The following is a 21,597-nucleotide window of genomic DNA, read 5'->3' as shown; positions in this document are numbered from 1 at the left end:
GTTGTGGAACCATAATCTCTGCATAAATTCCTTCTTTTACTTCCTTTCTAAATTATGCCCTATAAACATTGCATAAATCATAAAATATTGCAATTGGCTTAAAAGCTCTGAACACAATTTCAATTGCTTGTTAAATTGTACTAACAATTTCTATTATGCAAGGAGTGCTAAGTTTGTTTACTGTTGTAACTTGGTGTATTTTGCTGATGAACATGTTTACATAAGAGGAGAATCTGAAACATTTTCTGTTGCTCCGAATGGCTATTGCAGTCCTTTGTTTCTTCTAAACTGATTTGATATTAAAAATCGATATTTAAAAATGCCATCATTTAATGTGCTGCCAAGCCTAATAGATTTTAACTTAATAAAGTTACATACAATCTTGAGTCATTGTTGTGGAGAAGTCCATATGCTCTATTTTTTTTTCGCCAGAAACACTTCAGATTGCAATACAAAATGACTGCTTATTGATTGCACTTAAGACTTCGGAGCTTGTAACGTGATTAATTTTTTTTTCCTTGGAACTTTCCCTGAAGTATTTACAAAATCAATGTCAACAATCATTATTTCAAGTAACTCAGGAATTTGCAAAGTTGGGCTCAATCAAAAGACATTTTTGCTGTGTTACAAGCTAAGTTATTGTAATTTATTTTCTTTTTGCCATATTTTTGTGTGTGAGGTAATTAATTGCTATACCATGTTGAAGATAGTTACAAATTAGTTCTTTCCTACTACATGAAAACTTCCATATAATTTGCCATATTTTTATGGCAAAATGGAGGAGTTAATTGCTCTCCTCCTTAGATGTCTTCTGCTGCCATGATTCACCATCCAATGATGGCAGGTAGCCAACCTTATCAAATTTATTCCCTAATTTATCCTTTTATATTTTGCTGTTCCCTAGATCTTAGTAGATTTATAGGTATTCTACATTGAAGAAGTCTCATGGAGGTCAGGCAAACACTATGAAGGCCTACCAGAAACAGCATTCTCGAATTTAAAGGAGGTGACTGCCAGGAACCCTCAGAGCAGCTGCCTTTCCTTTTTGGGAATTGTGCCTTTTGGTTTTCCATTGGCTGTGATTGCCAGGAGTGGTTGAATGATGCATGGAGCTTGCAAGTGTATATTTTCGTGCAGATCCCAAGGGTCTTTATTGTGACAATATAAAGTGCCACTGAATGTAATGCTAGCTGTCACACCTTTCCAGATTTTTTGCCTCAGCATAACTACCAGGCCAAGGTCACCAGGTGGCTAACGTAAGTGTGAACCAACATAACACTCTGAGTGCTACATTATTCACTTTTTGTTTCATAGTGTGCTAAGGTCATTACCTTATTAAAATAGTACATTTATATTTTTCATATGTAATTAGCTATTATTGCACTTTGTTATTACAGTAACTTCACTATAGGTGGAATTTTCCAAGCTCATGAATGACATGGGCTATGGGAAAATATCTGGGGAAGTGAGTGAGATGGCAAGCATGGTCCTTTTTGACATCATGAGCAAACATCTTTCATTTTCTAACTAAGACTTGGACACCAGATGTGATTCTTGCTCGTGAGTGGTGAAAGACCCAGTAAACCAAGATTGTTGTTTATTATCTCCCACGTTATTATTTAATCTTGCCTCATTATATGCAGCTTCCTGCATATATACCCACCTGCTGAGAAATCCTGACATGAAAATCAGAGTGGTTACCTAGTGACTCCAACTCACTGCTTACTCCTCTAGACCTCTATCTTGGACATCCACCAACAGCATCTCCGAGCACGCTCCATTGGAAATGGCTGCGTGCACTCCAATCCATGGACATTGTCATCTGCCATGTATGAACCTCACTGTATCTTTATGACACATCTCTGATACATTTACAGTATGGTTCTGAACTTCAGTGCTTCTTTGGAGCGCACTGGCCCTTTTCATTGCAATACAGCTGCAAGGACACATTACGCACAGCGATAGGCTCCTAACTCATGGACTAGGGAGAGAATCGTGGGACTGCTCTCTGGCTGTCAGCAGACACTCACTTTGCACCTACGTGAATGCTCACAGCCTCCTTGCTTACCTTGCCTCATTCTGACCTTTCTGCACTTGCCACCTTGGCCAGAATCTGAAGGCTGTCTCAGTTCTATAGTCCTGCATTGGTGTTCAGTGCAGTCTGAAAGCCTAGTAGCTTGTCATTGTTGTAAGTAGACTTCTGATATGGAGGAGGAAAGCTTAGAAACACAAAATAGGTGCAGGAGTGTAGGCAATTTGACCCTTCCAGCCTGCTTTCCCATTCAATATGATCATGGCTGATCTTCCAACTCAGTACCTTGTTCCTGCTTTCTCCATGTATCATTTGATCCCTTAAGCTCTGCAAACCATATCTACCCCTTAAACATTCAATGTTTAGGCTTCAACTAATTTGGGGCAGCACGGTGGCTCAGTGGTTAGCGCTGCTGCTTCACAGCACCAGGGACCTGGGTTCGACTCCCAACTTGGGCAACTGTCTGTGTGGAGTTTGCACGTGTTCCCTGTGTCTGCGTGGGTTTCCTCTGGGTGTTCTGGTTTTTTCCCACAATCCAAAGATGTACAGGTCAGGTGAATTGGCATGCTAAATTGGCCATAGTGTTAGGTGCATTAGTCAGGGGTAAATATACGGTAGGGGAATAGGTCTGGGTGGGTTACTCTTCAAAGGATCAGTGTGGACTCGGTAGGCTGTAGGGGCTGTTTCTGTACTCTAGGGAATCTAATCTAATTTCTATCGCAGGCCCATCTCCCTCAAGGTGATGAAATTTCTCCTTATCACAGTCCTAAATGGCCTACTCTGATTCCAACCCCATGGTTCAGTTAAAATTAGGATCGTCAATTTTAGGCCTGTGGGAAATAGCTGAGAAGGAGACCATTGAGGGATTTGGATGAAAATGTACAAATTGAGGCAACAGCACTCAATATAGGTGAGTGACCACAGATGTCATGACTGAATGTGGTGCAAGTTGAGACAAAGGTGCACAATTTGAATGATGCCAAATTTCCAGTGAGTGGAACATTGGAGCCAACCAGGTGTGTGGAGGAATAGTCACATCTAGACATGATCTCCAACTTCTTCTTTTCTGTGTTAAAGTCCATAAATTGTATATTTCTTTAGCCGGAAACACTTTAGCACACAATGTTAAGTGATGTTTTTGCTCTTGTAAGGTTGCTTTGAGCTTGTAAAATGATTAAGTTGTTTCCTCTGAACATGTGCTCAATTACTGATCTAAATCAACATTTGAAGCTCTGGTGAGAAATGCGAATAGTTCTTTAAATAACCGGCATGAAGTTCAGAGACAAGGAAGGACAGACTTTAGCCTCGGAGTGCTGTATATAAAATGTTATGTGAATTATATGGCACTTTCTATCATTTAGGACAACAGCATATGTGTTTAAGATAAACAAAAATGTCTCAAAGAATGACTGTCGTAGTCATTGAAGATAATCACTTGAAACCTTTGCATCAGCTATACTATTTATACAGCACTGTAATGTATTTTGCTGCATTGTTAGGCAATCCTAGATTAAAATGCTTTCAAAAATATACAACCTATTGAATGGAATGTACTTCCGATTTAAAATGTTAGATTTATACTACCTATCTGTTCTTTTCTTATCACTTTTTCTTGTTTTGTATAATTTGATTCCCAGGTACTTGGTGCTAGAGCATGTTTCTGGGGGCGAGCTCTTTGATTATCTTGTGAAAAAAGGACGACTGACACCAAAGGAGGCCCGAAAGTTCTTCCGACAAATAATATCTGCATTAGATTTCTGCCATAGCCATTCAATATGGTAAGCTTCAAACATTGCTACTGCAGTTAAGCTGTTCAAATGAATCTGCTTATGTTTCAGTGCACTATATGGAACATATTTGTTGCCAGTCAACTGTTCAACAGTTGTTGAGAATGATCACATCAATCAGGAAAAGGTTCTGTGTACATATGGGTTCTTTACTATTGGGATGCGATTAAAATTTGATGAAAGTAATAATTTGAGAGAAATCTTTTGATATCTTGACTTTCATCTGAGTACATTCGTTAACAACAGGAAAGAGATTTGTCTTGAGACTTGCATCAAAAATATGATAATTAGTAAAACTCCCCCAGTGATGTTGAATTTGACTTTGGAAAGTTTCCTTATGGGTAGAGGAGCTTGTTCCAACAAACACAACAAAAGTCATTTTGGACATGATAGGCAGCTGTAAAGTATCTTACAGCCAATAATTAGTAAAACTCATTATTTAAAATGTATTGAATTATTTTCAGAGTTCTAATTTTAAGACACTGACCTTCTGATTTCTCCAATCTCGATAAACAGACAATATCAGTGCACTAAATGAAGGAGATGAGGAATCACACTAGTGAAAATCCAATCAGCTTAACCCAGAATAACCAGTGTCTTGCAGTGTAATCAGGGTATTTAAGGTAGCAGTAGAGTAATGCATGACTTAACTGTTTAGTAAATATTTTTACAATGTGGTTTACAATCCAAAATTTTGATCCAGGCATTGATCTTTTTTTTAGATATTTTCTAATCAACCTGTTCAGAGATGTTATTTCACACCTTTTAACAGCTGGGACTTGAATCTGGACCTCCTGGCTCAGAGATATTACCCTTGCATCACAGTTCCTCGATTGTCCTTTTTCAAACGTTAACTAAGCTTTATTCAGCTTTGAAGAAATCAAATAAATACTAAATGTCATTGAGATAATGAGGCAATGACAATGGTTTGGATTTAGGAGGCTTGTAGGTCATGAAGACATTGCAATGAAAAGGTTTAGTTGAAAGAGCATCAGTCTGTAGTTCAAGAATAATTATGATATTAGGAAATTAACTAAGTGATTTTAGGTTGGTGTTCTCATTCAATGAATTTATCTGAAGTCTAAAATTAGAATGCAGCTCAAGGCCACACTGATACGGCAATTGTTTATTATGTGCTGCAGTTTGTTTTATTGTACCATAAGTGGTGAGTCCAGTGCTCTTGATGTGGAATAATGACCACATTAAAATCTTGCAGATTTAATAAGTGACAGCATGTAACTAATTATAGAACAATCCGTGTACATTGTAGACTAGACTCATACAGCTTTTCTGATTATTACAGCCAACATGCACCACAAACAAATGACAAATATCACTTTGAAAATCAGTTATTAAAAAGAATTGTTATTGATAGGATAGTTGTAACCTTAATCTAATTTTTAATTGAATTGAATTTGCATATCAAGTAATGCATGGGTTGGCTTAAGTTATGATCTGAAAATATTCAGGAGCAGTACGGAATGGAATACTATATTACAAGGAAGGCACTGGATGTTAGACAATGATATAAAGAGTTAACAATAGTACCATTATCAGGAGAGTGAAGTATATTAACTGCTTCAGCATAGCCATTGTTACTTTCATATGCATCAAAGGCACCTGAATACCTACATGTTGATTGCAAATCTATCAAGCTTTTCTCTTTTTCTTTCTTTTATCTCTCATATGAAATATGAAAGATTGTAAAACTTAGTGGATATAAGTATACTTGTAGACTATTGGAGAGAATTCTACTTAGAAGGATCTGCAAGAATGAAATTTAGTCAAGGAAATTGAAGATAACCTGCAACATATAACTAAACTCTGGCTCTTTGCAGAGCTCCAAGCCTTGTTACCTAGCCAACTAAAGTGATCTTGCTCAGTAGGTGAATGGTGCATGTTATTATTATTCCATAAATAAAGTTCACTATTGTCCTGGAAATTGTTATTATATAGAATGTCTGACTACAACCTCTATTGTCAGCTAATGTCTTAAAATGAAGCAGAGCTTTTTGAAGATACAAGCCTGTTTGCAAAGTTCTGGCTCAGAGAAAATTTTAATTAAAGAACGAGAAATTAAAGGAAGAGAAATAAAGCTAGTTTAATAGTGCTCTGCATTGATGCAGTGTGTTCAAAGTAGTGAGTGAATGTGCATGTGGAGTTCCCAATTGTTGCCAAGTGTTTTAGGAAAGGGACCTTGTGTTTTCCTGGCAGGTAAAGGGAAACAAAAAGCAATTCATTGTGCATTTTGGCTGAGCCAGCCTTATTTTCCACCTGCTTTGGCCTCTTAATTGTTCTCCTGCTCTTCTCACTCAGTTATTACTTTGAGCATATCTCTCACCTTCAAAGAACTTCTGATACAATGGAAAATCAGTCTAAATACAAAAGTGTGGAAAACAAGGGAAATGAGGGACAGAGAGAATAGATTGATTAACTTAAAAGGAATCCAAAGGTGGCCTTTAGCATATTAATAATAAAGATGTTGTGAGAAGAATGGTTTAACCAGTTAAAGGCTCTTAAGATAGAGGTAATATGATCAGTTTTTCTCCTTCCCTCTATGCTTACCAATCTATACCTGGCGATTTCTCACTATCCTTTTACATTCTCTATCCAGCCTCATCTTGTCAATGAAATGTACTTCCTGTTTTTTCTCAATGTGTTGTCGGTGGCATGGTCTGCACCGCCAGGTGTTCCACAAGCAGATCCAACATGCAGTTCTCTGATACACAATGCCATGGCCAGGTCCATATGAGAAAACAGATCAGAACCTTCATCCATCCCATTCACATTATGCCACAGAGACAGACTAAGAGTTATCACAATGCAATCTCCATGGATACCAATAGCTTTTAAGATAAATTAATTTCCCAGAAAAAGAGAGAGAATCACACACAATTTCAGGTGCTAAGACTTTTACTGTAACAACTAAACTAAAATCATCCACTAAATATTGCATTGTAGACAAGTAATAAATAAAAGGTACATTTCCCATTAACTAATTAACATGCCAGACCAAATATATAGACTTGTACAAAAAGACTTACTTTATATATTCGAGTAATAATGGACCTCATGTAAATGTTGACCCCCTATTTTTGGACAAATAACCTGGAATTTTCCATGTATCTCATGTAAAAGGCGACCCTAGTTCTTCATTGATAATAGATCAATATTTGAGTCAATGTGCCGGCTATAATGTCCCGCTCCAGCTTTCCAGTCTACTGATGTTCTCCCCACCGCCCCCCACCCCGGTCTTCCAGTCCACTGGCTGTTGTGTTCCACTCCGTGTTTTCAGAATTCCCATAATTCTTTTATTTCCTTTATTGGTTTAGAGATCAATTGAGCTTCTGCTAATGATACAGAATGAATTTTGACGGGCATGAATTTCAGCCCCTCAAACGTAGTATCCGTATAATAGTCAACCCCATTAATTCAACCTTAAAACATTGTCAAAATGTACAACTATTACTCAAGTACTGTATGCAGGTATACGATAAAATTCTCCTAGCTTCTGACATCCACCATTTCACACCAGTATGATTATTTTAATGTTATTTTAAAGGTCCTTCACTTAATTGTCTGAGTATCATTAAGTTGAGTTCCAGCAGCAGGGCATTCTCTGGCGAAATTTAGCTCTTAAGTTTCTGCAACTCTCATCCCTTCAAATAGGAAATCTCTTCTTGCCAGCATCCTGCTTAGTTGTTAACACAAAATCAGACCTCTGTCTAGTTGACACAGCAGCAGCTGCCTTTCATGTTTCCTATCTGGCTGAATGAGCATCTGTGTCCAGCCCAACCAGCTACCTCTTACTTGTGTCAAGGTGTCAAACTAACACTTGAATTTCTATGGACTTTGTTGCACCTGCCACACAGTGTCTTTAACTCCTATCTCGCAAAAGAAAACTGCGGGTCGACTCTTAGTAGTAGATTAGATTCCCTACAGCATGGAAACAGGCTCTTCGGCCCAACAAGTCCACACCGACCCTCTGAAGAGGAACCCACCTAGACCCATTCCCCGATCCTTTTATCCCTGACTAATGCACCGAACACTCTGGACAATTCAGCACGGCCAATTCACCTAAACTGCACATCTTTGGACTGTGGGAGGAAACCGGAGCACCTGGAGGCAACCCACGTAGACACAGGGAGAATGTGCAAACTCACACAGACAGTCACCCAAGGCTGGAATCAAACCCAGCTCCCTGGCGCTGTGAGGCAGCAGTGCTAACCACTGAGCCACCGAGCCACCCCGTGAACCTCAAGCTAGAAGGCTGTTTTCGCTCAGTTTCGAACCAGTACCCTTTCGCATGTTAAGCAAATAATCATTGCACTCTAGAAATAGAAATTTATTTGACACAATTAATACTATAACTACACGATACACCATAGACTAACGATTTACACGACAAACCTATCTTGTGCTTTAACTTAACTCTGGATGATCATACGCCACCACAGTAGATCTTGGCTTTGATCCACGTGGCGATGATCGTCCGGCCTTGTCCCAGTGGTCCATGGGTGTCTTCTCTTCTTGGTGGTTGGTCTCAAGTTACGGCCTCCAGCATGGTGTCGTGACAAATCTTATACCTGAAAGATTTCTCACCTTTTTGGGAGGGTCTTCAATGTCTTCCAATAGACTGATCAGGGCTTGATTATCGTGTTTAATTGGACTCAACCAGGCATTGACATGTCAATGACAGTGTAGTCATTCCTGGAGGTGCTGGGCACATATAGCCCCCTCCGAATAAGGGTGTGAGGCACCTGCGTGTCTGGTACACACTCCAATGTTTCCGAGCACCCTGAGGAGGGCATTCCAGTCAACTCTATTCAAACTGAAATTCGGGTGTGTATTATGTGGTCTGCATATTGTCTGTTGGTAGCTGCAGCCTGTCTGGATTCTGCAGCATGTTTATCAGTACGGTCACTTTAAGTCAAGGTTTGCCTCAGTTTCAAAGCATGCTTCAGCTATTGTCCAATCTTTGTAAATCCATCATAAGTACATTATTTTGAACAGCTCGTCCGGCTGTTCAACCTAGGCTCTTTTTCCATGACAACCAAATCTTATAAGTCTGACTCCTGACATGATCCTGACATACCAATCTAGGGTATTCTATCTTATCTTGAATTTAAAAAAATAGTTTAAAGCATAACGACAATGTATAGTGTCACACTTTTAACAGTTGCAACATTCAGCCGTGAGATTGGATTTTCGACACTTATGGGGCTAAAAATACGGAAAAGGAACTGGCTAAATATAAAGTGTGAATGAAGCTCTCTAGATTGAGATCAGACATCATTAAGTTGGTGTCTCATCAAGAACATCACCATTCTTCCCAGTAGTTCTGGTAAGTTCTTTATCGGTGGAATCGTTTACTCAGTTAAGTGATCCATCAACAAGAATGTTTGAGAATCACTGTCTTAATTCCATTTCCATGAAATGGTGGAATACTCAAAACCCATTCCTTAATCTTCCCCCACCTCTGCTCATTGACATTGCAAATGATTCTTTCTCCTCAGCATTCTTTCAAATCTATTCTCAATATTCTCTTATTGAGTGTCTGCCTTTGCTAATTTCCATCCAATCTCAAACCTCTCCAAAATCTTTTTAAAGCATTTTATCTCTGAACCTGTTTTTATCGATCCAACTCCGTAGCTGAATCCTGATGAAAGGTCAGTGACCTGAAAGCTAATTTTGTTTTTCCCTCTCTATGCTATTGTCTGACCTGTTGAGTATTTTTGATATTCTGTTTTTAATTCAGATTTCCATCCAGCTGTAGGCAGAACAATATTTTCTCTTCACTTGTCATCATATCTTGGGGATTTACTGCTGACTAAGTCCCTTCCTTAACCGTATGTTGCCTCCTGGTCATTTCATTCACAGATATAGCATCAGCTTCAAAATTCTTTCCACTGCCATTGAGTCCAGCCTTTGTACAACCTTCTCTCCTCTAGCCCCCCCTTGTGTGACCCTTACTGTGGAATTTCTGTTCTAAATCCCTCCAGCTCCTTAAACCCATATCTTTCTCACCTGACACCTAATCAATACTCTTAATTTCCTTCCCCTTTGATTCTGGTTATGTATTGGCCAGTGCCTCTGTGAAATATCTTGGAATTTCTTTTCTGTTTTAAATGCCTTAAGTAAATGTACCATTTTGTAATTTGTAATCATTGTTGTTGAAATTGCCTTTACAATCAAGAAGGTGTTTCATCTGTTCAGAAACTGATCACCTTTAGGTAGTGTAGACCTGAACAAAGGTTTCAACAAGGAGAGAAGAAAGCACTTGATGTGAAGGAAGTTAATCATCGTAACTTCATTATAATATCATCAAAATTGCCTTTAGAGGTCTGGCTATATTTTAGAAATATTGGAAATGGAAATAGAAATGAAGTGCTAATGGTAGATTGTTCTGCATTTTGTTCCATAATCTAGAACAGAAAGAGACATTTCTATCATGAACAGTTCAAATTTAGATATCAAATAGTGTAAGTGGCAACACCCTCATAAAACAGTGATTCAAATAGAAATATAATTTCGTGGCAGACTGAAGATGAAAAAAAAAGCTTTTCTTATCTCTAAATTACCAAATCAAATGTATGCTTCTCTGCAATGAGGGTATCATTCACTGTCCATGTTGATTATTCAGGACTCCTAGCTAGACTTAATTAGCACAGTTATTGCGGTGACCTCATAGATCCTGCTCTGTGGTACCATTAACTGCTCATAATTTCTATATTGCTGATGCAGTTGTAAAAATGATAACATTCAATAATAAAATATTTCATATCTAATAGCACAAGTCACACACGGCTATATTATCAGAAAGTTACATTCAGGTATAAATCTAAAACTGCACATGGCTGAGGTCAGGCAAACTTTGAGGCCAATTTTAACAGTTAAAATAGCTGTAGCAATTTGTCTCTGCTATTCACACTGCATTTTCAAGGCTGCACTTTTAATCTGGTTTTTGTAGCAATTGAGAGAGAGCCATCAAAAGATTCACATGACACAGGAGATTATTTTTGGACACTTTTGTGATTTTATGGAGTACCCCTTCACCCACCCCTAATTTCCAAGAATTAGAATCTTTGGTTGAGGGTGCCAGAAGTGTGTTTCAGTCAGGCCCTGGTGTGAAAGTATGGGTTGCATTTTACTTTTCCCCATGTCTTATGTTTGTCTATTGCAGCATTGTTGTGAGCTATGTATGCAGTAATAATTTAATCGAATTAGCTTTATTATCACAGGTACTCAAATGAGTATAGTGAAAAGTTTATAAATTGCCACTTAGAGTGCCATTTTAGATACAAAGGAGCTGAGGTACCTCACAATCTCACATTGATTCATTCATTCTGCAAGAATCATCACACCTGCCAATGCAGTGTGCATTGTCTTGGCATCTCTCTATGTCAGTGGTCACAGATCTTCTGAGATTTTATGGCTTGGTAGCCTTTTGTTTTGAATGTAAAAGTGGAGGCGATAGGAGAAAGCGAAATGACATTGCTGCAGTCAACTATGCACTGCACTCATGGGAATCTTGCCACATGTTCATTTGGGAAACTGTTGCTTGTTGCGTTTGTAAGAAAAATTTGATTAAATAAATGGCCCTGGCAAAAGGAAGTGTTTTCCAGTTTCACACTTCTGATAGGGAGCTCTGTGTATTGAGAGAACTCATCGGAGACTCTGTTTTGTGTTGAACAGTCTTTCCATCATTATTTTAAATGGTCAGGAAATTGTCCACTGTAATTCCTAAAATTACACCACAGTAGGGAAGGCTCCCTACCAAGATCAATGTGGAAAATTACTCCATGATAAGTTATAGTGATATGAAGTTGTGTTGTCGATTTAAATGTGTGTCCAGAACTTGCATAATTACTTTAAATGAAACTTTCACATGAAATTCAGTGTAATTTAATGTTTAGAATTGCTGGCAGTTGTTGCTGATTTCTGATTGGTTGGCAAAACTAATTTCAAGTCTCCCTCTTTCTGACTGTCTCTCTCTTTCTCTCTCTCTCTCTCTCTCTGACTGTCTGTCTGTCTGACTGTCTGTCTGTCTTCTCTCACTCTCACACTCTCACTCTCTCTCTCTCTCACACACACACACACACTTTTGCTCTCTTGCCCACAATCTCAGTGGTATCTCTTGTCACAGTAAGGCCAGCTGCCTTATTAATTCTCCAGGTGTTAATAATTGGGCTTGATCTGGCTCCATGGCAACCATGTAACATCCACTTGTTACAGGCAGAACATCTACTCAATTTTACCTTGAACTGAAGGAGGCAGTTTAAAATGTAACCATCTTATAAAGTCTTGAGGCATCAACCTGGCTCTGTACACTACAGCAACATAACATAAAACTAAGTCCTAATAGATTGACTAAGATGAATGCACACATGTCTGACCAGGCTTTTCTGATCTTTCTACTTCTCCTTTAGTCCTCCTTATTCTCCTTAAAACAATTCAACACATCAGCAATTCCTATAAAAGTACAAATAGTTATGAAGCAGAATATAACTTTTTAAGAGGTTGACAAACAGGTTCAAAAAACTTTTCTTCACATGCGTCATCCAAGCCAGATGAATATAGGATTTAAAATTATTAAATGATACAGCGCACTACAACAGAACAGAAGTGGTCTTCCATCCATGGGTTATTTTCTGTGAATATGAAGATTATTGGTGATTAGTCAGGCTTAAGCACAACAATTTCTGGATTTCCCTCATCGCTCTTCGAATTGGGTGGTCCAAATTTGTGAGATCGTTAAGATTAGATTAGATTACTTACAGTGTGGAAACAGGCCCTTTGGCCCAACAATTCCACACCGACCCTCCGAAGAGCAACCCACCCAGACCCATTCCCCTACGTTTACCCATTCACCTAACACTATGGGCAATTTAGCATGGCCAATTCACCTAGCCTGCACATTTTTTTTGGACTGTGGGAGGAAACCGGAGCACCTGGAGGAAACCCACATAGATAAGGGGAGAATGTGCAAACTCCACACGGACAGTTGCCTGAGGTGGGAATTGAACCCAGGTCTCTGGCGCTGTGAGGCAGCAGTGCTAATCACTGTGCCACCCAAATAAGGAATATCTTAGACAGGGTAGATGTTGAGGTCATATTTTCACCTGTGGGAGAATCCAAACTAGTGATGATTAATACAAAACAGTTGTTTATGAATTCAAAAAAGCCTTTACAAAAAAAAACTTGTAATAACTAGAATGTGGAATTGTTAGTCCAGGGATAAGTTGAAACATAAGACCATAAGACCATAAGACATAGGAGTGGAAGTAAGGCCTTTGGCCCATCGAGTCCATTCCGCCATTCAATCATGGCTGATGGGCATTTCAACTCCACTTACCCACATTCTCCCCCGTAGCCCTTAATTCCTCGAGACAACAAGAATCTATCAATCTCTGCCTTGAAGACATTTAGCATCCCGGCCTCCACTGCACTCTACGGGAATGAATTCCACAAGCCCACCACTCTCTGGCTGAAGAAATGTCTCCGCATTTCTGTTCTGAATTGACCCCCTCTAATTTTAAGGCTGTGTCCATGGGTCCTAGTCTCCTCACCTAACGGAAACAATTTCCTAGCGTCCACCCTTTTCAAGCCATGTATTATCTTGTACGTCTCTATTAAGTCTCCCCTTAATCTTCTAAACTCCAATGAATACAATCCCAGGATCCTCAACTGTTCCTCATATGTTAGACCAACCATTCCAGGGATCATCCGTGTGAATCCGCTGGACACGCTCCAGTGCCCGTATGTCCTTCCTGAGGTGTGGGAACCAAAACTGGACACAGTACTCCAAATGGGGCCTAACCAGAGCTTTATAAAGTCTCAGTAGCACAACGGTGCTTTTATATTCCAACCCTCTTGAGATAAGTGACAACATTGAATTCGCTTTCTTAATCATGGACTCAACCTGCATGTTGACCTTTCGAGAATCCTCGACTAGCAGTCCCAGATCCCTTTGTACTTTGGCTTTACGAATTTTCTCACCGTTTAGGAAGTAGTCTATGCTTTTATTCTTTTTGCCAAAGTGCAAGACCTCGCATTTGTTCACGTTGAATTCCATCAGCCATTTCCTGGACCACTCTCCCAAACTGTCTAGATCCTTCTGTAGCCTCCCTACTTCCTCAGTACTACCTGCCTGTCCACCTAACTTCGCATCATCTGCAAACTTCGCTAGAATGCCCCCAGTCCCTTCATCCAGTTCATTAATATATAATGCGAACAGCTGTGGCCCCAACACTGAACCCTGCGGGACACCGCTCGTCACCGGCTGCCATTCCGAAAAAGGACCTTTTATCCCAACTCTGCCTTCTGTCAGACAGCCAATCCTCAATCCATCCCAGTAACTCACCTCGAACACCATGGGCCCTCGCCTTGCTCAGCAGCCTCTCGTGTGGCACCTTATCAAAGGCCTTTTGGAAGTCTAGATAGACCACATCCACTGCGTTTCCCTGGTCTAACCTACTTGTCACCTCTTCAAAGAATTCCAACAGGTTTGTCAGGCATGACCTCCCCTTACTAAATCCATGTTGACTTGTTCTAATCAGACTCTGCTCTTCTAAGAATTTAGAAACCTCATCCTTAATGATGGATTCTAGAATTTTACCAACAACCGAGGTTAGGCTAATTGGCCTATAATTTTCCATCTTTTGTCTTGATCCTTTCTTGAACAAGGGGGTTGCAACAGCGATCTTCCAATCATCCAGGACTTTCCCTGATTCCAGTGACTCTTGAAAGATCTCAACCAATGCCTCCGCTATTTCCTCAGCCACCTCTCTCAGAACTCTAGGATGTGTCCCATCGGGGCCAGGGGATTTATCAATTTTAAGACTTTTTAGCTTTTCTAGCACTATCTCTTTTGTAATGGCAACCATACTCAACTCAGCCCCCTGACTCCCTTTAATTGTTGGGACATTACTCATGTCTTCCACTGTGAAAACTGACATATAGCTTAGATGCTTTTGAAAGGAAACTAGATGAGTATTTGAGCGAAGAGGAGATAGAAAGATAAAGAAAAATGTGTTGAAAGTGTATGAGATGATCTAAATGCAATGGAACTCCCTCCCTAATGGCATTGTGGGTCTACCTGCAGACATGAAATGCAGCAGTTTAAGAAGGCAGTTCACCACCACCTTTTCAAGGCCATGTAGGGACAGGCAATCAATGCTGGCCAGCCAATGGCCTGCATGTCCCACGAGAGAATAAAAAAAGACTTGTAGATTATCAACAAACTAGTTGAATAGAATAGCTTGTTTCTTGCTGCATGTTTATGTGTATTTCTAAAAGTTGGCCAATCTCATATCATTGTTTAGGTCGACTATGCGATCATGTTTCTATCCCATCTCTTTTAATGAATATGATCCATGGTGAACAGAGCTACATTTATTTTCTCATTTGTTTCAGGCAAGAGCTCACATTCACTCTCCATTCAAAAATACAGTGTTCAGATGTTTTTTTTAAAAATTACAAGTAACCAATCATATTATTAGCCCCATTATGTCTGTAAGATTCCTAAGTAAATATCCTTTACATATGGAACTTAGCTTCATTAAATGAGCTTGTTCAAAATAACTATACACATAAAAAGATGCTTAGGGTATTCCTACAGTAATTGTTTTCTGATTTGGCAGATATCTATCACTTGGTGAGGCACAGATGAATTTTGTATTTTTGGAGTGGAAATTTGCAGTAACTACTTTTTGCCTCTTATTCAGAAATAAGACAATTGTATTTCATCTTGGAAGAGAAATGCCGAGCTAGTCCAAATCCAAAGAGTGAGAATTGGGGATATAATGAATTTATTATAATCTACTGGAACTGCTCGCTTGCGTGATTGTGTGTGTGTGCGCGCGTGCGAGAGAATTTTTCCCGGCCTGAAGAAAGTGCTGTATATCACCCACTTTGATCAGCATCCCATGTAACAATGACACACAATACAAGTAGGTATGAAATTGGAGCTAAAAGTTCAATGTGGCTTGTTTACTATGAGTGTATAATATTCCTTTATAATGGGTGGTTGACATGAATGACATGAAAAGTGACTTTACGAAAAGCAATGAATGATCAGAATTGTATGTCACTCAGTACCTTTCACTACTTACGCAGTGCTCATTTTTTTCAGGCCCGGTTTAAAATTCCAGTGGAATACTTTACAAGACACAACTATTAAATGATAATATGTACACATGCTATCTCTTAATTCTAGCTAGTGTGAATTACCATCTGATCTGATGTACTTACCAATCTCCACAGAATATTGCTCCACATTCTATTGGAATGCTTGTTTTAAAGGGAGTGGTTTTGACAATCATGTTAAACCACCATGCATGGCAAACTCCCACTATTAATTATTGTTAAATAAAAATAGTATAAGTACAAAGTAGCATTTCTAGTTTATATTCCTAACATTTTCTTTTGCTAAAATTAGCAACAGGAGGAATTTAAGACACTGTAATTTTTAATGTGCATCATTATCTAATTTCAGCTTTGTGTTTTCAGTTAAGGTTCCTTTATTGTGTAAGAGAACTCCCAACTTTTTATGGTTTATTAAAATAATTCTAACCTAGTATCTTGTGTTTTACAATGGCTTTACAAGATCTGTTATTTATTTCCCTCCGCACATATCTAAAGTAAAACAAACTCATGTAATTCAACAGAGTTAGAATTTGCGATTGCCAATTGTCTTGTGTGTGTACAGCATCATTAATGTGGAAAATGCATCTCATACAGTATGACGATAAATTTAAAAATGTTGCACAAACCTCTCAAGTCTAGGTATGGTTTTATAGCAGTTTTGTGGTAGTGTGCCATGTATCTTTAACAAGTTTCAGCTTTCAGAACTTTCTGAATGAAGTTGAAAGTTTCTGCTATTGTAGCAATTCTAAATGGTGTATGATTTAGGATAGCACCATCTTTAAAATGCCATTGTATGTTTTTCACTGTCCAACTGAATGCAAATCCAATTTGCATATTAATTGCATTTATATTCATGCTTTGTACCTTCACTGTACTGAAGCTGAATTTCTTTTCATTGATATGGGTTGTGTTTGTAGTTTCCAGGAAAATATTTCAAACAATGCAAAACTGATTTCTGAGAAATGGCAAGTCTCTGCTTGTGCAATTATTTTTGTCATTGCTGTTGAAGATATGCTATGCTGTAAAAATGAAGAACTGTGCTATTAAAAGTCCGCATGTTCAATCCTAAGCCACACGTTAGGAAAGAGATGTTTCAGACTGAAGTATGAAGTATAAAGGTCATTACGTCTGTGGTTTTTGAAGAGGATATAATTAATATTAAAATATTGAAGCAAACTCATTCATTATAATGTTCAGATCTCGAGGTAACTATGTGCAAAATGTCCCGTGTATGACTATATGTTGATGGGCATGCTTTGATTCTGCAGCATGTAACAGTTGACCTTTCTAATGATGCCTGAGACACCGGCGAAGTGTGAATATTAATTAAACTTACAATTGATGTCTTCATAGGTGGGAAGGCATTAATTAGGGATGGTCATAATTAGTCTTTCAGTTTTGTTGTCTTTGGTCAGTACAGTACTCCTTCACACCTGGCAATGAATGTGTGAGTTTTTCACAAGTTAAACATGACCAGTCGAATTGAAATTATTCTTTAGCACTTTATCCAACATCAATGTATAAATATGCCCTGAAGCTTTATTTGAAAATTTTGAGATTCATACTATTTTGCCCCCTCCATTATCTACCCTCCTTCGCCCCCGACCTGAAATTTCTAAGGTCTGAATCATATTCTTGATTCAGCCTTGAAACTTACCTTGTCTCACACACCAGCCTATTTCTGCCATGCCAAATTCTTTCTAATATAAAAATAAATCTCTCACCATTAATTTGGTGTTGTCAATGACTTTAAGTAGGATTTTTCAAATGTTGGGCATTCCTACCATTCGGGATGTGCGGATGTTGGCTGCAAACATTCATTTAGTACTCTGTGAAGCATTAATTGAACAGAGATGGGACTTCTGCCCTTTGCTCAGGAGGAAGCCCCGCCCCAGTGAGCCGCTGGACAATCTAATTGGCTGGCAGCTCTAGCAGTGTTACCAAAACTGGTGACCATTCCTCAGGAAGGTGTCCTGGGCCCCACATAAAGGTACAATGAACATAACATAAAAACACTCCAGAAATGGTTTTAGTGAAAGGGAGGCACTTCTGAACTAAATGCTGGTGCTGCGGGCACAGCCCTGATTGCTCACTGTTTCAGCTTCAAACTATAGGTACTTCCCTCACAGACTGGCACTGGGAAGATGCACGTATTCAACTAGCAGCTTCCCCACTGATGGGTGGGGGTGGGGTTCGATTTGCCATGGGTAACATGCCAACACCTGGTAAAATGACCCTTAATCGGGTATTTAATATTTAACTGTTTTTGCCTCTTGTAGCAGGAAGGCTGTCCCAATCCAGTCCCCTGTAAGCAAAATTCCTCAATAGCAGGACACGGTTGGTGACAGCTGACCTTAATTTGGCCTCCCCCATGCCACGATTGTAGGCTGGTTAGAATTCTTCACATTTAGGCATTGACTATATTGTAGATGCTATTTTGTTGAACTCCTGAATGAACAGTTTCTTTATAGGTGTGACAATATTAGAATTTCCTGTTCAATCCAATAGAAATTGGATTGGGCTTGGATCGTCGCAATGGGCTTGGATCAGCGCAACATCGAGGGCCAAAGGGCCTGTACTGCGCTGTATTCTTCTATGTTCTAAATTCAGGCTATTGTTGATAGCTGCAATTTCAGTCTCATTCTATTTTAAATCAGTGTTTCACCTCTTCGAACAGGCAGAATGTGGAAGATGGCCAGTAGTATGTGTGTTGTACATCACTACAAATAGCAAATCAATGAAGTTAATACCCAGCTTGCATTCTGCATTTGGCTTCTCAACCTATCTGCAGTATTTCTCTCATTGCAGTGGTGAATTTTGTAGTTTGTTTATTCAGCCATGCACTGTTGTGACTCTGAAGTGGTTTTGGAAGACAAAGTGCACAACATCTTCATCATGCACAGGATGCAAAGCTTATAGTGATCTGGCATGAATCAGAGAACATCTCTGATGCGCTGCAGTGCATAAAGACACAAGGTTTAACATAGTGTAAGAGTCAGATCACTATGGCTCAAAGGCGAAATCTTCCCTACCAGGTGGATGGATTTAAGGCAGGTTTGGGAAGAATTTCTGAGAAAGACCCAAGCAGTTATCTTCCTAAGGCAAATTAGCTCCTCTGGAGAATACGCAGCATAGAGTCGTCAATTTGCATAATTATGTGCTGATTGGAGCCACTGTCTGGGCATTCCTGAGTATGTAAAGCCTCACACCTATGAGCAGCCTGATGGGCCCTGGGTGGGGGGGTTGTAATGAGGCCTCCAATACTAGACACCCCTCCATCAGAGCTGCAAACAGCCGCTGTGAAACAGGGCATTTTTTAAAAAATTGAAATATAGCCAGGTCAGAAAGTGTTCCAAAATGGGGATTGGGAGCACTTTTCACATGTCCTCTCCAACAGTTTTAGTCTAACTCTGCTGTTTGAGCTACTGTCTTCCAATCAGATGCCCTGCAGCCTCTGGAACCCACCAGGACACAGTATTTGGAAGTGGCCTAATTATAAGATCTCCCAAGAGGATTCTGTTACTCTGCAGAGATGGGAGTGATTTTCACTTAGTTTCAGGGAATGATTTGGAGATGCCGGTGTTGGACTGGGGTGTAAAAATCACACAACACCAGGTTATAGTCCAACAGGTTTAATTTGAATCACACTAGCTTTTGGAGCGTCGCTCCTTCATCAGGTGGTAGTGGAGGGCTCAATCGTAACACACAGAATTTATAGCAAAAATTTACAGTGTGATGTAACTGAAATTATACATTGAAAAATTGATTGTCTGTTAAGCCTTTCATCTGTTATAATACCATGATAGTTTCACTTCTTTCATGTGTAAATCACAAAACCTTTTTTTTAAAAAGTTGCATTCTCGGGTTAGCTGTTAACAATGGTGATAGCTAGACAATATGTTGGAGGTGTTGGCTCCCTGTGTTCTTTGTCTATGACCTGATATCTAGATTGATTCTAATCTAAAAAGTGAGATAACGGAGTTTTACATAAATTCATGCAGTTTTTGAGCAAAGTACAATGTAACTCTGCAAGTACAAATTCACCCCACAAAATATGTGTGCATGTGGGTCTTTGTCTGTCTGTTTGTGTGTGTGTGTGTGTGTGTGTGTGTGTGTGTGTGTGTGTGTGTGTGTGTGTGTGTGCGTGCATCTGTCTCGGTTGGGGGTCGTGAGTGTGAGAAAGTGTATGTGTGTGTAGTGAGTGAAGAGTGTCTTAAGTCTGTGCGGGGGTGCATGTGGGAGTGTGTGTGTGTCTAGAAGGGTGTGTGTGGGTGTCTGTGTGCGCATCTGTGTATATGTGTGTGTGTGTGTGTGTGTGTGTGTGTGTGTGTATAGTGCAAAGGTGATCACCTGTAATGTGACATGAACCCAAGATCCCAGTTGAGGCCCTTCCTATGGGTACTGAATTTAGCTATCAGCCTCTGCTAGGCCACTTTTCTCTGCTGCCTGTCCTGAAGTCCACCTTGGAGGATGGTCACCTGAAGGTCCGAGGCTGAATGTCCTTGACCACTGAGGTGCTCCCCAATTGGGAGGGAACACCCCTGTCTGTTGATTATTGAGCAGTGCCCATTCATCTGTTGTCGTAGCCTTTGCTCGGTTTCCCCAATGTACCATGCCTCCGGGCATCCTTGCCTGCAACGTATAAGATAGACAACGTTGGCTGACTCACATGCGTACCTGCCATGTACAAGGTGGGAGGTGTCCCCACGTGTAATGGTGGTATCTATGTCCACACTCTGACATGTCTTGCAGCGCCTACCGTGACAGGGTTGTATGGAGTTGTCCTGAGAGCCGGGCAGTTTGCTACGAACAATGATCTGTTTGAGGTTTGGCGGTTGTTTAAAGGCGAGCAGTGGAGGTGTGGGGAAGGTCTTGGAGAGGTGCTCATCCTCATTGATAATGTGTTGCAGGTCACGAAGAACATGGCGTAGTTTTTCAGCTCCTGGGAAGTACTGAACAACGAAGGGTACCCTGTCGGTTGCAGCACGTGTCTGTCTCCTGAGGAGGTCATTACGGTTCCTTGCTGTGGCACGTCGGAACTGGCGGTTGATGAGTTGGGCATTGTACCCCGATCTTGTGAGGGCATCCCTGAATACTTCCAGATGTCCATCATGTTCCTCCTCATCTGAGCAGATCCAGTGTATGTGTAGGGCTTGCCTATAGGGGATGGCTGTTTTAATATGTTTTGGGTGAAAGTTGGAGAAATGTAGCATTGTGAGGTTGTCTGTGGGTTTGTGGTAGAGTGTGGTGCTGAGGTGTCCATCCTTGATGGAAACGCATGTGTCCAAGAATGAGACAGATAGTCGAGAGTAGTCCACGGTGAGTTTGATGGTGGGATGAAACTCGTTGATGTCACTGTGTAGTTTTATCAGTGACTCCTCACCATGGGTCCAGAGGAAGAAAATGTCGTCAATATACCTGGTGTACAATGTTGGTTGGAGATCCTGTGTAGAGAAGAAGTCTTGTTCAAACCTGTGCATAAAAGTGTTGGCGTATTGGGGTGCAGATTTGGTTCCCATGGCTGTTCCGTGTGTCTGGATGAAGGACTGGTTGTCAAAGATGACGATGTTGTGATCAAGGATAAAGCGGATAATTTGTAGTATGGTGTTTGGAGATTGGCAGTTTTGGTGT

General features: G+C 40.0%; 1 protein-coding gene across 4 annotated transcripts in view; it reads left to right on the top strand.

The window, feature by feature from the left end:
• The window catches only part of brsk2b (BR serine/threonine kinase 2b), a 953,061-nt gene that overhangs the window by 620,264 nt on the left and 311,200 nt on the right, over window positions 1–21,597 (top strand). For all 4 annotated transcript variants that reach the window (XM_072592238.1, XM_072592239.1, XM_072592240.1 and 1 more), the window contains exon 4: window positions 3,670–3,810. In XM_072592238.1, the coding sequence (XP_072448339.1) occupies window positions 3,670–3,810 (141 nt within the window). The remainder of the gene's footprint in view (window positions 1–3,669; window positions 3,811–21,597) is intronic.

Source organism: Chiloscyllium punctatum, chromosome 22, assembly GCF_047496795.1.
Source record: "Chiloscyllium punctatum isolate Juve2018m chromosome 22, sChiPun1.3, whole genome shotgun sequence".
In the NCBI taxonomy this organism is placed as follows: Eukaryota; Metazoa; Chordata; class Chondrichthyes; order Orectolobiformes; family Hemiscylliidae; genus Chiloscyllium; species Chiloscyllium punctatum.
The sequence above is the reverse complement of the archived record's forward strand: the minus strand, read 5'-3'. Positions and strand labels throughout refer to the sequence as shown.